Raw genomic sequence first — 17,381 nt, forward strand, 5'->3', positions numbered from 1 at the left:
GAGGACGCTGGTGTGGTGGAGGAGGAAGGGTACTGGCACCTTGGTGCGTGAGTGAGGGAGGGTGGGTTAGCGCCAGGGTCGCCAATAGTGCCTCAAATGGCAACTTTTCCTCCTCTCTTCGTGTCTCCTCCCTCTGAAGTTCCATCTCTCTGCGTCTCTCGTCCCGGTCGTCCATCCACCTCAGAATTGTGGCAATGTCCGTCGCTGGAGGTGGAGGATGAGGGTCTGCGCCCGGTGGAGGGGTAGGTGGTGGGGAGTCTTGTCTCCCATCTTGACATTGTCTCTTCTTACCGCCCATCTTTGTGTGTGCGTGGACTGCACTGTTTAGTATATAAAGTGGCGCCTCAACAGCTCGAACCACATATATATGACGTAAACAGCGCAGAAATAACGCAGAGTCCACTGTTCTGTCCCTGAGTGAGTGCGTGCGTGCGTGTGTGTGTGTGTGTCTGAGACAGCAGATGCACTTCGTGGTGGCCTTAATGCCGGTGGCTAGAGGCGCAGCGAGGGGGGGGGAGGTGAGACCGTCAGTGTCTTCCCGGATGTCACACGAGAAGGGTGTACGCCTGCGTGCTCCGTGGGTACCACAAAAAACAGGCCAATGCTCAACTCTCAGCTCTAGACACACACTAATACACTGACACTAACACTGCCACCGTCACTAAAAAGCACTGTGACGGCCCAACACTGCACATCGCGGCGAAACACAGAGCAACACAACACAACACACTATGAATCGACGAGCATATCGCCGGCAGATGTAACCGTCGGCATTGTTCACACACTTTGTAAGTCCACAGATCCTAGTCACTGCGCCATGATGGTTACAAGTGTTCCCTGAAGAATGCAGTGATGGGTAGGGAAACACCGGGTAACACTGAAGTCCGTTTATTAAGGGATAGGAGAAATACAAATGGTGACTAGCGTGTGCCATGCACGGCTCACACAGTCAGACTGAGACTGCCTTGCCATATGGCAGCCTCGGGGCAATGTTGCCACATAACACGTGCAGTGTTGCCACGTAATTATATATATAAATGCTACTCGGCACAGTAGCTTATTTACAAGGTTGCTACTCGGCACAGTAGCTTAGATACATAACCTACACTGATGATATTCTTATACATACTAATGTAAGGGCGGCGATTCCTACTCACACTGCCACCCTTATCTTACTCATACTTCAACTGCTCTTGTACTTCACTCAATTGTTCCTTCTACTTACATAACTTCAGTCTTTGTTTTGGTAGCATGGACGAGGGCCGTCACGTGGGTATAGTAATCCTGATATCTAGTCACTTGGACGGAAATAAAGGTGAACTACTGTGGTGAAAAATGAACACTCCTAAAATACTCAAAGAACAGGTTTGTTAATATGAAATACAAAGGGAAAAAGATATTATTCACATACCATTCCAAGGTGCAACTCCTCGGCCTACTCCACTGCACTTACTCAGATCCTGTACTCTTACTACACATAACCTTACTGGTGTTACATTACAGTACATAGTTACATGACAACTCATGGTTTCTCTTAACTGCCAATCCAAGTGGGTACTTACTTCACCCACATTACTGGTGATACATTTCATTACATACATGACAAACTTACAGATGATACTTCACTCACTAAAACCAACTCATACATTGGTCCACTACCCAACATGGGATAATTATTTTCAATTAATTATCCCCAAACATATACATCAAACACTGTGGGCCATAAATGCCAGGAATGCATCCCAGGGTAGGACACTGGGGCTCACGACCGTTGCTGTAATCGGTGGAAGCCAGACACTTGGCGAGTCTGGGGTCTAGCTCCACGAGGTAGAGTGAGCAGATAAATCATGCGGAATCAGCGCCATCGCTCATATATATTGATCATTGCTGAATATCCACCGGCTCCGAGCGACAGGTGGGTGTTCAATTAAGCCTTCCCTTATACCTGGGGACAATGAGAGAGAGGATGCGTTATGGAGGACGTCTCTTCCTCTCGCCTGTGGGTATATACCCCTGAGTTGCCAGCGATCGCTACTCACGCAGTGACAGAAATCACAAACAAACCAGCTGTTACTCATTCAAGGATGACCCTCAGTTGACAAAGGTCTGGCGAATTACTAAAGTTGATTTACATAAACTAATTCAAGATTGAGCTTGCCAGGAAAAAAGTGGAAATAAAACGCATTGACAACTGTGTTCGAAAGAGGGCCTTACTGGGAGGGATCATGAGTATAAGCGTCGATGGGGGAAAACACGTCTTCTTAGGAATAGCTAACCAGCTATCCATTATTATGTTTTGCGGTCGTGGAGTATAATAAGAATCAGGTTCTAAAACAGACTAGCACTCAACATGACCATGACAAAGCTCCCCCTTTCCCCAAGATTCTTATTATTCTGTAATGTTCGCTAAACATGTACACTGTACAGTAGTCACACAGACTCTTTAAACAACTGTTACCTTTCAGCATGGTGTCACATTACACACGCTCATAACAACACATCTCGGGACGATTACAGGCATCTGGCACAATAAAGCATACAAAACAAGAACACAATGGTTACATACATGGGATAAACGGTAGTAAAAAAAAATCTATCATCACTGACACATCAAATAGGGAAACAAATACAGGTAAATATACATACATAAGAGAATAATGTAATGACATAGAAAAAGCATAAAAATGGGGTTACATACATAACATAAAAAATTTGTTACACAATACACTCTCTGGAGAAACAGCTTCTCATATCAAAAAAAGGTTTCACTTAGAGGAGATTGATCAAATGCATTACTCGACACCACTGAGATTTAACTTAGACTTCTCTAGCTAGGGCGTAGATAAACGGACCCCATCCAGTCGAAGGAAAGATTTGTTTGACTTTATTCCAAAAAGCCATGTCACACTCGCAAGTCGTAGCAAACTTCAAGGGATCCTGAACGAGCGGCGATAATCCCAGAATACGATGCAAAATGAAACGGTCCTTATGGGAGCACAACCAAACCAAAAAACTGTCTGTACTTATGGCATTTGCCATTTAGCAGAAATCAGCGCCATGCTTAACATGCCCGACCCCACCTAAAAGTCACGAACACTACTCCTATACACAACCACAAGCCTGGCCAGGACTTGACACACAAAACTTGAGAACTCACAACTGGTATCTTTACTAAACTGGTAACAGATACCCATCACATGATTGCATAACAGCCAATCCATCTTCCAATCTCTATGTCTTACTGCAAATTGACAACCCCTCTCCGAAAAAAAAAAAATCACAAACACCTACATATTCACAAACATTCCCATTGCACCACATTCCACACACACATGGGCAAACAACATACTCACCTTCCACAGCTTACTGATGCAAGGGAACAACACATTCTCTCATTTACCATTGGTACTTCTAAATTGCAACACAAATATGCAAAACATCACTCTTCACCATGCACATCAACAACCAATGCATTCCAGTCAAAGGTCTACAACCCTTTAAGAATATCTCGGCAACACTGATGCCAGTCTCACATAACTAGCAAGAGAGGCACTCGTTACCCTTCCCTTCTACACCTCCCTGTCCATCAGGCCATCCCCCTGATGAAGCAACTGGTGGTGAGACCTGGGTGTCATTCCTGTGAATGAACACGTCTCTACCTACATACTTCTCAACTCTACACATCAACTTACTGGACACAGGTTCTGAGCTGACTGCCCTTAACTGCTCTCTTGTGACTGCCATCATGCTTGGAGGTCACAACAACTCACTGTAACTACACAACACGGACACAGTGCACACCTTCAAAAACAAATGGATTACTGCCTAAATGTCCTTCTAATACTCAGAAAACACTTGAAATACCGTTCAAAATTATTGCACAAATACTACTCAACTTATTACTCACTCACCTAGTGATAATACTGGAATGTGAACTTTACATTACTGCTTCACTGATGAATACACAAGGAAAACACCACTGTACTCTTTGTCACTTTCCAAGACAAACTTACTGTGCACACTCAAAGGCAATTGTACTTGTTATTGTCAATCTCTGTATGGTGCAACACTGTAGGAACTCTTCCGGAATTACACTGTACTCTAGAAAATCAAACAACATTAAAGAAAACCAAAGACATTTCCATTATTGAGTCACGCTCACAAAAAAATAAAGTGGTAATACTTTGTGAGACTGTCCCCTCGGTACTCCACAAGTATTCACTGTCTTTTCAAATGCAAAGATTTTAACACTGTTATCACTTCTCAATGTACTCTGTTGTACTCACAAATGGGGGTCCTTACATGTATTTTCAACACTTAATTTTCAAAGATTGCGTTCTTTCATAGATGTCCATATCATCAGAGTCCTCAACCCATCAAAGCAATTGCTGAAATTATACATGTATTAGATCTGAAATAAACATAAAACACACTTACTGACCATGCCTGTAGGTCTACACTGCTAGAACTAATGCCCTTGGCATTAAAATCATACTCTAATAGAAACAACACAAAATACAATATACTCGTACATATAACACAACTCGCATTATACAAATAAATTCACTTGTCAAAACTGACGTCAACTGAGAACTAAAACACTTCCAATTGAAATCAAAGCAAATACATCCAAAATATGCCACAATTACAAATAACACTCAGTTACATAACCTTAGTACACTTATGGCCTTCTGGTGACACTCAGAAACAAACACTGCCCCAACACTCTTAACACGGCAGATGTTCACTGCTCGCTCATTGTCTGTAAATGTCAAAGTATTAACTCGAGTGATCACAACAATTGCTATGCTACCAGTGCAGAAAGGCACCAAAAAAAAAAAAACCTTGGTATACAACAACACTTCCCTGAGACTTCACAAAAAGAAGGCAAAAAAAAGTTAGGGAGCTAACCTTTGTTTCTCAGACACTTTACAATACTCTGAACATACAAGTTTCCACACTTTACTGTACACTTTACTTTAAAACAGATTTCTAATTTCCTTGAGGCAATTGTTCTAACCTAACCTCAAGTAAAATATTTGCCGTGAACTGTTTTCAAGTTCTCCGTAAAACCACAGAATTTTTTTTTGCACAGAATTACATACTCTACTGTACACTGGAAAAATTATGGAACAAAATTATTAGCAATCTGAAATATTCATTAATTACAGTGAAATGATTAGGTACCTGTACAGAGAAATGGTTATTGCAAATCACACTTAAAAAAAAATACCCACAGTATCACATTTATTCCTCCTGACCTGATACCATGTAAATTATATCCCACAGCTGTGAACCAATGTAAGGGCGGCGAAACAAGCTCACACTGCCACCCTTATCTTACTCATACTTCAACTGCTCTTGTACTTCATTCAATTGTTCCTTCTACTTACATAACACATAACCTCAGTCCTTTTTTTGGTAGCATGGACGAGGGCCGGCACGTGGGTATAGTAATTCTGATATCAAGTCACTTGGACGGAAATAAAGGTGAACTACTGTGGTGAAAAATGAACACTCCTAAAATACTCAAAGAACAGGTTTGTTAATATGAAATACAAAGGGAAAAAGATATTATTAACATACCACTCCAAGGTGCAACTCCTCGGCCTACTCCACTGCACTTACTCAGATCCTGTACTCTTACTACACATAACCTTACTGGTGTTACATTACAGTACATAGTTACATGACAACTCCTGGCTTCTCTTAACTGCCAATCCAACTGGGTACTTACTTCACCCACATTACTGGTGATACATTTCATTACATACATGACAAACTTACAGATGATACTTCACTCACTGAAACCAACTCATACATGGGTCCACTACCCAACATGGGATAATTATTTTAAATTAATTATTCCCAAACATATACATCAAACACTGCGGGCCATAAATGCCAGGAATGCGTCCCAGGGTAGGACACTGGGGCTCACGACCGTTGCTGTGATTGGTGGAAGCCAGACACATGGCGAGTCTGGGGTCTAGCTCCACGAGGTAGAGTGAGCAGATAAATCATGCCGAATCAGCGCCATCGCTCATATTTTGATCATTGCTGAATATCCACCGGCTCCGAGCGACCGGTGGGTGTTCAATTAAGCCTTCCCCTGTACCTGGGGACAACGGGAGAGGACGCGTTATGAAGGACATCTGATGATGATGATGATAATGGAGATAAAATGGCAATGGCTTGCCATGGGAAGGGAGAGAAGAGGTAAGGACGTCTGGTTGGTTGGTTATACAGAGAGAAGAGAGCACTAGCTCTGAGAGTGCAAGAAGGGTACAGTACAAGGTAAAGTTCAGAAGTGGGAAATAGAGGAGGAGGTTAACAGCAGGTGGGCTATCCACCTTGCGGAGACGGGTTTTTTTTGTCTTCCGTCAACAGTGCTGCCTTAGTGGTTCATGGGGTTAGGGAAGGCCGGTCTCAGCCAAGCTAAGCTAAGTTGTTCTATTTGATGTTTCCTTGGGGCATATTGGTCCCTCCAGGTCCTTGTGGCACTGGAGGGATGATCCCCATCTTTTTCGTTTTTAGTTTTTTATTGTTGGGTGTTTGTGAACTATTTAGGTTTTTGTTTATTTGTGGGGTCCCTCCAGGTCCTTGTGTGACTGGAGAGTTGTGCCCATCTTTTGGTTCTTAGTCAGTGTGTATATAGAGGCTCTGGTTCTTCGTTATCATTTTTCCTGCTTCTAGGCCACCATCTGTGCGATGTGTTGTTGTTTTCCTCGATTAGTTTGTTTAGTATGGGATCCTGTTCTTGCTGGATTTTTCCCATATTGCATTTGCTTGGGTGTGTATTCTGGTGTTGAGTGGGTCTATGCCGTGTTCTGTGTGTATGTCTTGTGCTGTTTGTGTGTATGGTGGTTGGTATTTTGCCGCTCTTCTGAGGGCTATATTTTGCACTGCTTGAAATTTAAGTTGATTTGTTCTTGCGATTGTGTTCAGAGGTATCGGAGGGTATTCTAAGTGTGGTCTGATCAGTGCTTTGTATAGGTGCAATTGCGTGTTGGTGTTTAATTGGCGGAATCTTCTGAGCTTTGTAAGTTATGATTTTGCCATAGCTATTCTTTCGTTGATGTGGGGGATTATTCCGCTTCTGGATATCTTGAGTCCTAATGTTTTTCCGTTGGCAGCATATGGTATTTGTTGGTTGTTGACAATAATAGGTTATGGGTTTGTTTTTGCGATGTGAATTATTTTGAGACGGAAAGCAAAACACAGATGACGTTACAAGAAAGTTTGGAGACAAAATGCGTGTGGAAAAAGTGTCTTTGGCTTTAAGATCTCCCACAGAGGAATCCTCCGGTGGGGTTCTGCCAATAAACAGAGAGACATTGAAACAACTGAAAGAAAAAAATCCTCCTGCAAGTGAAGACGAAGGCATCAGGTTCCAGGGTGACTATATCCCACCAAATGCTGTTCTGTTCGAGAAAATAACAAGAGGGATGGTGTGGAAAAAGGCACTGAAAACTCTGGGAGGTACCGGCCCTTCAGGTCTGGATGCAAACGGTTGGAGAGTCATCCTCAGCACTAACAAGTTTAGCCCCGTAGCAAGTGATCTCTGCACTGCCATTGCCGTCCTTGCAAGAAAGCTGGGAACCTCGTGCTGCCAACACCTCCATGCTTTGACAGCCTGCCGCCTCATTCCCCTGGATAAGAATCCAGGATGTAGGCCTATAGGGGTGGGGGAAGTGCTGAGGCAGATCATCGGAAAATGCATAATGTAGGTGGTAAAGGATGAGGTCAGGGCAGCAGCAGGGAACCTGCAAGTTTGTGCTGGCCACCAGGCTGGAGGGGAAGCTGCCATTCACGCCATGAGAACGATATTTGAGCAGCGTGATTGTGAGGCCGTTCTCTTGGTGGACGCTTCAAACGCATTCAACATACTTAACCGCAAGGCCGGACTGCGCAACATCAAGATAAAGTGTCCAAGCTTTGCAATGTATGTTGAAAACTCCTATAGGAATCCATCAGACCTCTATATAGTAAACAACAAGGCTCTAAGAGGTGATACCATCATACAGTCAACCAAGGGAACAACGCAGGGGGACCCTGTTGCAATGGCAATGTACGCAATAGGCCTATCCGTGCTCCAACACACAATAAAATTTGAAACTGAGGTTAAGCAAGTGGCGTACGTCGATGACCTTACAGGAGCAGGAAAAGTGGAGGACATCAAAAAGTGGTGGGACCTGGTAACATCACGAGGTCCACAAATAGGGTACCACCCAAACGCCAGCAAGTCCTTCCACATTGTGAAGTCAGAACATTATGAACGGGCAATGAAGGTGTTCGGTGGAAGCGAGGTCAAAATAACAAAGGATGGCCAAAGACACCTAGGCGCAGTAATTGGCACGACGGACTTCAAGACCGAGTACATAACGGGAAAGGTGAATGAGTGGGTTTGGGAAATCCAAGCTCTGTCTGAGATTGCTAACACAGAGCCACATGCGGCTTTTGCGGCATTCATCCATGGAATCAAGCATCGCTGGAACTACCTGATGCGCACTATCCCTCATATCGGACCCCTCCTCCACCCTCTGGAAGAAGCTATCAGCGTCAATTTCATTCCCAAATTAGTGAAACACCTTCTCTTTACCCCAGCAGAAAGCTCACTCCTTGCACTACCACCGAGACTGGGAGGAATGGGATTGACCTATCCAGAGGAGATTGCTGCCATCGAACGTCAAAACTCAGTTAAGCTCACGGCAGCCCTCACTGACCACATAATAGTTCAGAACGCAACAGGGGAGGTGGATACCAGTGAAGTAAACAAGATTCGAAGGTCCATTACAACAGAACGACAGCACGGCCAAAGTGTTAAGTTGCAGCAACTGTTGCTACAAGTACCAGAGAATTAAAAAAAACGTAGCTATAGCCCAGGAGGTGGGCGGCTCGAACTGGTTAACTACGTTACCGATAAGATCAAATGGTTTCAGTCTCAATAAACGAGAATTTACAGATGCCAATGCTCTAAGGTGTGGTAGGCCAGTAGAAGGTTTGCCCTCCCAATGCGTTTGTGGCTCTTCCTATGACGTCGATCACGCCATGGTGTGCAAGAAAGGGGGCTTCGTATGTATGAGGCATGACACAGTAAGGGATCTCACAGCAAATATGTTGAAGGAAATCTGCCGTGATGTCAGGGTAGAACCGACCCTCCTTCCATTGGACGGTGAGAATTTCCAACATAGCACTTCAAACACATCCAACGATGCCTGTGTTGACGTCAGTGCTCGAGGATTCTGGACGCGGGAACAGCGAGCCTTCTTCGACATCAGGATTTTTTATTCCATAGCCGCATGTCACCGTAACTGAGCTCTCGATGCTGCACACATGAGGAACGAGAACGACAAGATAAGGGCAGCCTCTGGCGGGATGCAAGATGCTTCTACGCCAGACTCGCGGAGGTGCTATCCGAACAGAAGTAGCAGCCCAGAAGATATGTTACAGCCTGGATGAGGTGTCGACTGTCCTTCTCCCTCCTTAGGTCGGCTTTGCTCTGCCTCAGGAGAACGAGAGCATCGGCTCCAAAGCCTACAACAGTTGCAGATATTGACTATGAGGCAACAGTCACTGAATGCCGCATAGATCTATGGCTCAACTAACTCAACACAGCTAGGATAGCTACTGATGTATTAAGATATTTAATTTTAAGATAATAAAATGGCGGCGAAGGTGTGGCTATTAGGGGAGGATGGAGGCCACAACAGTAGTAGTAGAAGTAGTAGAAGTAGTAGTCACAATATTATTACTATTATCATTATTTTTATTATTATTTTTATTATTATTGTTATTATTAGTAGTAGTAGTAGTAGTACTGGTGGTGGTGGGTGTGTGTGGGTGAGTTCCGTGTTTTTCATAAAAAATCAAGTTCATAGATGTGACAACCAGCCCGAATCCAAGGAATTATTACTTGTGAGTGCATAAAGAGTGAGGTGATCACTGTATCATCCACCTGTGAACCTCCTGAGTATATGTCGGCGATAATTATTGGAGCACTGTGACTGTCTGGTAGTGGGTGTCGCTTATGTCATCAGTGCCATGACTTGTAATTTGAACTGGTCAAGTGTGCTAGCTGCCCGTCTCACCCGCTGGCAACCCTCATTACCCCCCACTGCCCTAGTACCTCACAGCCAGAACTTACTACCATGCTATTGGGCACTCAGAAATTTTTGAAACTAAATTTAAAAACGTTCAAACAGAAAAAAAATATATGTTTCCACAAAGCTGATATGTTTATCACCTTTGCATCTATTGACCTACAGTCCTATAATCTACTACAACACTAGACTAACACCGTGACTAATCGTGCTCTAACCTGGATTGAGTCACGGGGTGTGCTGGCACCGACACAGGCAATTTGTATCTCAAAGAGACATGGTGATTGGCTGTGTCTTCTGAGGTTAAACAAGCAGTAATATATCTCATACTAGGTGACACCACACAGAAATAATGCTGATCTACTGTCTTCAGTTGTGAGATCCCAAGCGAGTGGTGCATTTCTCGTACACATCACCTACTTAATCAGTTAGATTGCTTGTTGTTTCAATGATAGTCACTGATCAACATGGACAAGAAGAGAAAGTGCCGGCAATATTCACAGGAGAACTTATAATTTGAAATTATCCCATTTACTACGAATGAACAGTTACTTATGTGCCTAATCTGTGAACAAACATTGTCCAATGAAGCTATGAAGCCTTCAAGATTGAGAAAACATTGAAAAAAAGCACGCATATAAGGTGGGCAAAGACATATCATACTTTCGAGATTTGAAAGTAAAATATGAAAAGCGAGTTACTGTTAGTGGACTATTTAAAAGACATTCTAGCCAAATAGGTAAAGGACTTCTTGTTTCCTATGAGATTTCTTCATTAATTGCTAAATGTGGAAAGCCGCATACAAAAGGCGAGGCCTTGATTCTACCAGCTGTGAAAGAAGTTGTCAACACTATGTTGGGTTCTGGTGTAAAAGAAGAAACCTCATCAATTCCACTGAGTAACAATTCAGTCTCAAGACGAATTGATGAGGTGGCAAGTGATATTGAAAGTAAGCTGTGCAACGAATTGCAGACCACTGAATTTGCGTTACACATGGATGAGTCAACTATGTGATAATGAATCATGCTACTAGCTTATCTACGTCATGTAAACATCAGTGAAGTAGTGACAAGAGTTATTATTTGCCAAACCTCTGACAACAGACACCAGAGGCCTGTCAATATTTGAAGTGGTTGAACGTTTTTTGTTGAAAAAAAAAGTCCTCTGAAAAATGTTTATTATTATTATTATTATTATTATTATTATTATTATTATTATTATTATTATTATTATTATTACAGGTTGACAATCCCTTATCCGAAATCCTTGGGACCAGATGCATTTCGGTTTTTGGAATTTTTCGGTTTTCAGAATGGTTATTTTTTTTTTTTTTAGCAGCAGCAGGGATCACCCCACCCGGGCACAGGTCACTGACCCACATTGGGGTCTGGGGGCTAAAATATTATAATAATAATAATAATAATAATAATAATTCATAGGTCTAGGTCGTGTTTCTCACTTTCGATCTTTTTTTCATTCTTGTATTTCTTTATTATTATTATTATTATTATCATTATTACAGATTATTATTATTATATTATTATTATTATTATTATTATTGTTATCATTCTTATTTTATTTTTGTGTATTTTTTATTAAAAATTTTATTTACTATGAATAATTATTATTATTACTGTATTATCATTATTATTATTATAATTATTATTACTATTACATTTTCAGGCCCCGATGTGGGTCAGTGACCCCCGGGTGGGCTAAAAAAAAAAAAAAAATTGCTCCACAAAAAAACTTTCGGTTTTCAGAGCTTTTCGGTTTTTGGAATTTCGGATAAAGGGTATTATTATTATTATCATTATTATTATTATTATTATTATTATTATTATTATTATTATTATTATTATTATTATTATTATTATTATTATTATTATTATTATTATTATTATTACGCTTTCGGCCCCCAGGCCCTGATGTGGGTCAGTGACCTGTGCCCGGGTGGGCTAATCCTAATAAAAAAAAAATGGTGCACCAGCTATGATTGGTCGTCAACGTGGTTTCATCGCACATTTAAAGAATGAAGCGCCGGACATCTTTGCTATTCATTGTGTTGTTCATCGGCAGCATTTGGTTGCCAAACATCTCAGTGATAGACTACATAAATCTTTACAAGTTGTCACCAATGCTGTGAATAAAATCAAGGCTCACTCAATGAATGACTGCTTGTTCGGCAGCTTTGCCATACCAGTGAAGAAGAGTTTGAACGTCTACTCCTGCATAAGGACGTTAGGTGACCAAAAATTATGTAGTGAGGTAGAAACAAGGAGAACTGATGTGGCATATCTCTCAGACATTTTTGACAATTTAAGTGAGATCAACATTAAATTACAAGGAAAGAAAATGAATATCATAAAAGCAAAAGGAATTATCATGGGTTTCATCAGTATGTTAACTTTGTTTAAGAATAACCTTGGGCGCCATGAACTCTACCAGGCAATGATGGAGGTTGAAGACAAACTGTGTGATAATGATGTGGAAACCTATTGCTCTCATCTTGAAGCTCTTAAGGAAGATATGCTGACAAAATTTTTAGTCCTCAGTCAACTCAGTGAACTGACTGGGTTATTAAGCCGTTTTTGACAAATGTGCAAGATATTCAGCAAAGCTTGCATGAATAGTTAATAGACCTACAGCATGACTATGTCGCGCAAGTACGATTCAAACAATGTTGTTACGACCAATTCTGGTTCAAAGAGCAAATTTCGTACCCTCATCTCTGGCAGGGGGTAAAACTGTTAGTCTTAGCATTTCCTACATCATATTTAGTTGAGAAAGGTTTTAGTGCTGTGGTACAGTTACAAACAAAGCAAAAAAATATACTTCAAATTAGTGAGAGGGGTGACTTAAGGCTCTCTCTGTCAAACACTGAACCAGATATTAGTAAATTAGTACAGTCTCATCAAGCTCAAGGTAGTCACTGAAGCACAGGTGTTTTCTGTTAAACTAAAATATTTTCTTCTAGTATGTGCCTTAGGAATGTTGCACAGCTATAAACATATTGTTCATGCAAGGTGTTTTCTGTTCAAATACAATATCTTTAATTTTTCATGTTTTAAAAACATTGCATGATCGACCGTCATTGCTTGCTTTAAATCAGGTAGGCATGTAGGCAGTAGGAGAATTATAAGGGGATTTAACTGAATGCATTTTTGACGTATTGTAGAATCTATAATACGAAGAGGGCATTTGCAACCACTGTTCCAGGAAAGAGGGGCGCTAAAATGAGAAAGGTTGGGAACCACTGATATTATTCTAGGCTTATAATATGCAAATAAATTATACAAAAAGTGATGCAATACATTGTCGAAAATTCTTACATAGGTAATTGTCACGTGCCTGAGCGCTCGGAAACTCGCATGGCGTGAGGCATATGTTCACGCCTCCATTCCACACAAGTTAATAACTTGTTAATTGTACTTATTATATTATTATTGTTCTTAGTTACTTAGGTTAATTGTATATTTATGTATGTTATTAATATGCATCATTGTGTTACTCTGTTAAGTCAAATCAAGAGTAGTATTAATTAATTATATAAATTATCTAGCAAATGTCCTGGATCACGTGATATGAGATGCGCTCCTCCACGGCGTGCCCCACGCTTCCCCAGTAGCGAAAAACCGTGGCATAGGTTAGACGTGTCCATTCGTTCTCTAGCCTTGACCCTTGTCTAGTGCTTTGTCCAGTCTTCTGCAATGCCCTAGTGGTATCAGGTATTAGTGACACGTTCAGTTAGGCCTAGGAAGGGATCCTGGTGGTAAGAAATCTCCAGTTTGGGAGGAAATAACTTTTGTAGGGATTGTATATATATATATTGTATGTCTGTGTAATATAGTTATGTTAAGTAATATTCGTTTGGTCTAACTCCTTACGGTATATTTTCACCCTTCCGGCATCACTCGTATTTTAGTATACGATCACTTATTCCCTTAAATTCTTGTTTGCTAGTCAGTACTCCCTTTAGAACATAAATTGAATTAATTAATTATCTTCCCTTTTGTGACTCACTGTTCTTACTTATTCAAGTACATTTAGTTGAGTAGGTTTTTGTGGGGATAATTATTGCCGTGTTCCCTATTTGTTCCTTTATTTGATAATAACTTGGGGGTAGGTTTCACTCCCCAGGTATAAAGGATATTGGGATCGCGACAGTAATACATCAATATACAGTATACACGAAAATCTCCCCAAACTTGTCAAAATAACTGCTGATTGGAATAGAAAATAATCAAAACACCTGGTTCACAAAATTATAATGCAAAATTATGCCTCGGTATAACATAACACTGGATGAAATTATGTTATGGTAAAATGAGGGAGAAGAAATACTCCTTGAATGTTCAAGACTGTTACCACATTTTGAGGAAGCATGAACTGTACACATTGGTATATATTGTCCAACAGTTTAAAATAGCTATCAGACAGCAGAACCACAAACTATATACTGTATAGTATTAAGGCAGATATACAGTTGTAAAATCCCAAATCACGTTAAACTGATTTTGCCGTCCTCATATTTAAATAAAGTCTTATAAAGAATGCAATGAAGAAATATTTACTACCCTGCAAGATGATGGTGATGGTAGTGTTCCTAACTCATCTGTAGTCAGGTGAAGATGATGGTGATGGTAGTGTTCCAAACTCATCTGTAGTCAGGTGAAGATGATGGTGATGATAGTGTTTCTAACTCATCTGTAGTCAGGTGAAGATGATGGTGATGATAGTGTTCCTAAATCATCACTTGAGAATATGCCGACAGCTGGAGTCATAAGCCTCTTCTTCGCCGGATACACTCCCCGTGTCTCAAGTGCGTCTTGACGTCACAGTTAAATTCGATCAATTGGTTCCTTTGTGAGCTTCATCTCAACAGGGTGTTGTGTTACCCAGAAGAAGTGTTAAGTAATATGAGCGATACCATCTATCAGCGTTATCATACACCGGTGATTTTATCAAATTTACGTAGAACTAGAACTGATCATCTTCGCCTTGTTGCTCACCAACTGTTTTTCTGTATTGTTTTTTTCTTGTGGACGTTATTCTCTTGTTCTTTCAAATAATATCCTCTTTGCCACTTGTGAGCTCACTAGCCGGTCATGCGGCAATTACTATATATATTTTTAAGTAGTACTTGCTAACAGTGGAGGTAACACGTAGTTGTAGGCCTGCCTCGCTGTTGGTATTGTGGAAGAAATATGTGGTTGTAGGCCTGCCTCACAAGTGGTGTGGTATAAAGCGTCCCAAGTTTGTTCTCAGAGTGCCTCCCCTTTGATGTGCCGTAAACATTATAAACATTAACCGTGATAATAGGCGGAACTTCCACCGATCACTTCAGTAACTGTTATGATTTTCTATTATTTTTCCAATTAACATTGACACTTTTGCATCAGTGATGAAATGATTAGCAATCTTTACACTGGTTTCTTGGTGGGGAGGAGTAGAGGGGAGTGGTGGGAAGAGGTCACATGTTAAACTCACACTGCACCTGGAAGTGCCTAGGAGACTTCTGGTCACAACCTTGGTAGAACGTCAATATGTAAATGATAATGATAATAATTAACGGTTTCTTGAAATACCATGGCAGACAGAAGGCTGAAAATATACAGTTACATAATTGGGGAATAGGTCACTTGATTGATAAAATAATATAACATAATATAACATAAGTGATCAAATATGATATATAATAACAAAGTGGGAGAAGGTTATATTACAGGTTTTTTCAGCGTAGTAACTGTGCAAAGAGGTAAGATTGGCTGTGTAATGAGTGTTTATCAGACCATAGCTTACAGCCCAGAAAGAACAGCACATATCACAGTAAGTAGATGAGCAGGTATACACCCACGCAATTTGACACACCTTACAGTGACAGTAAGACCTGACCCAGGAGAGGGCACGGCCACTAGGTATCTCAGTTAACCCTACGTTATGACCGTGTTGCAGAAACCACACCTAGCCAAGACACACCCGGGTGGTAATAATTAGGAAGCATTACCGACCGGCGACATGACCACGCACCTGGGCAATCACAGCTGTCCAGACCTAACCAGTTTAGTGTTAATTAGGAGAGGTCATCTGCCGGCTCTCCTCCAATATAAAGGCCCTGCAGCTCCTTGCACGGGGCATTACTTTCACATCACTATCGACAGAAGACACACTTCCTTTAGCCTTCATAGGGTGTGTAGTCGGCGCTGCCCGCTAACGCGGCCGTGGTCTCTTGACCATGGAGACAGCCACTAGTCTGGTCTGTCGGGCTTTCCCCTTCCCCATCTCCTCCTTCCTATCTGGATTTATCAACATCCTCACACCAACAGTACAGTGCAAAGATTGATGATCAACCCACAACTGATATACAAAACTCACAATTTCAACTCGAAAGAAAGAAACAACTGTAAATGACAATTATGCTTAGAGGTCAGTGTTGACCTGACCCTTGACGTGACACACCCAACCCGCGGTACACTCGCCCCCACCAACACTGGATGAGAACCCAAGAAACACTCCAAACTACACCGAAAGTGAAGTGAGGAATCCCTACTCCATCCAGGTGAAGAATTATGAATTCCTAACTGCATCACATGAGGAACAAGAACCATCTCCAACACCCTGTGTGAGCTGGAGGACCTACCCGGACCACGTGTTGCATCTGCAGCTGTAGTGAGGTAGTGGCTTAACTGCCAGGCTTGGCGCCGGCACACTGGTTGATTACGAGTTGTTGAAAATTTTTACAATGGATGGGAATGGGCTGTTCTTATAGAGATCAGTACATGCTCGAATGGGTTGGATGCAGTTGTGGTCTCAAACAGCAATTCGAGGACGAGGGATCTCGGGTGGAAGTACTGTAGGAGCCCGTGTCTAGGATGGTGCTGAAGCTTCTAGCCAAATTTGTAGATGAGGTCGTGGTGATGATCAGAGAGAGCCGAGAGGGTCAGTGTGTTGAGCGCTTCTTGAGATGTGGAGTAGGAGGGGGAGAGAAAATCTTGCAATCCCTCTTCTGCATTTTTCTTGGTGTTTCCGTTGTGTGACATTTAGGGAGAAAGACCCCATTTATGCATCCTAGGGGGTCATATGGAGATCATGAGGTCGATGTGGTCGGGGTGGCATAGAGCTCAAAGGACCACTGGGGTCCTGCCTAGAAGGAGAATTGGAATGGCTGTCAAGGGCAGTTGGTGTCAATAGCCGTCTTGACAGATACTGTAGGTCAGCATCAGTCCAATTTATTGACAGAAAGGACAATTATGCTAGGGATGGGGTACATTTATCTAG

At 41.7% G+C, this 17,381-nt stretch overlaps 1 protein-coding gene across 1 annotated transcript; it reads left to right on the forward strand.

The window, feature by feature from the left end:
- Positions 1 to 12,095: 12,095 nt before the first annotated feature.
- On the forward strand, positions 12,096 to 12,698 carry LOC121856764 (protein FAM200A-like). Its single transcript, XM_042352487.1, has one exon. It carries the CDS (start codon positions 12,096 to 12,098, stop codon positions 12,696 to 12,698), a length of 603 nt encoding a protein of 200 aa, XP_042208421.1.
- The last annotated feature ends 4,683 nt before the right edge of the window (positions 12,699 to 17,381 follow it).

This window comes from Homarus americanus, unplaced genomic scaffold (assembly GCF_018991925.1).
Source record: "Homarus americanus isolate GMGI-L3 unplaced genomic scaffold, GMGI_Hamer_2.0 scaffold51859, whole genome shotgun sequence".
In the NCBI taxonomy this organism is placed as follows: Eukaryota; Metazoa; Arthropoda; class Malacostraca; order Decapoda; family Nephropidae; genus Homarus; species Homarus americanus.

Coding starts and splice junctions, on each gene's coding strand:
- LOC121856764 (XM_042352487.1), top strand. CDS start 12,096: ATGATTGGTCGTCAACGTGGTTTCATCGCACATTTAAAGAATGAAGCG.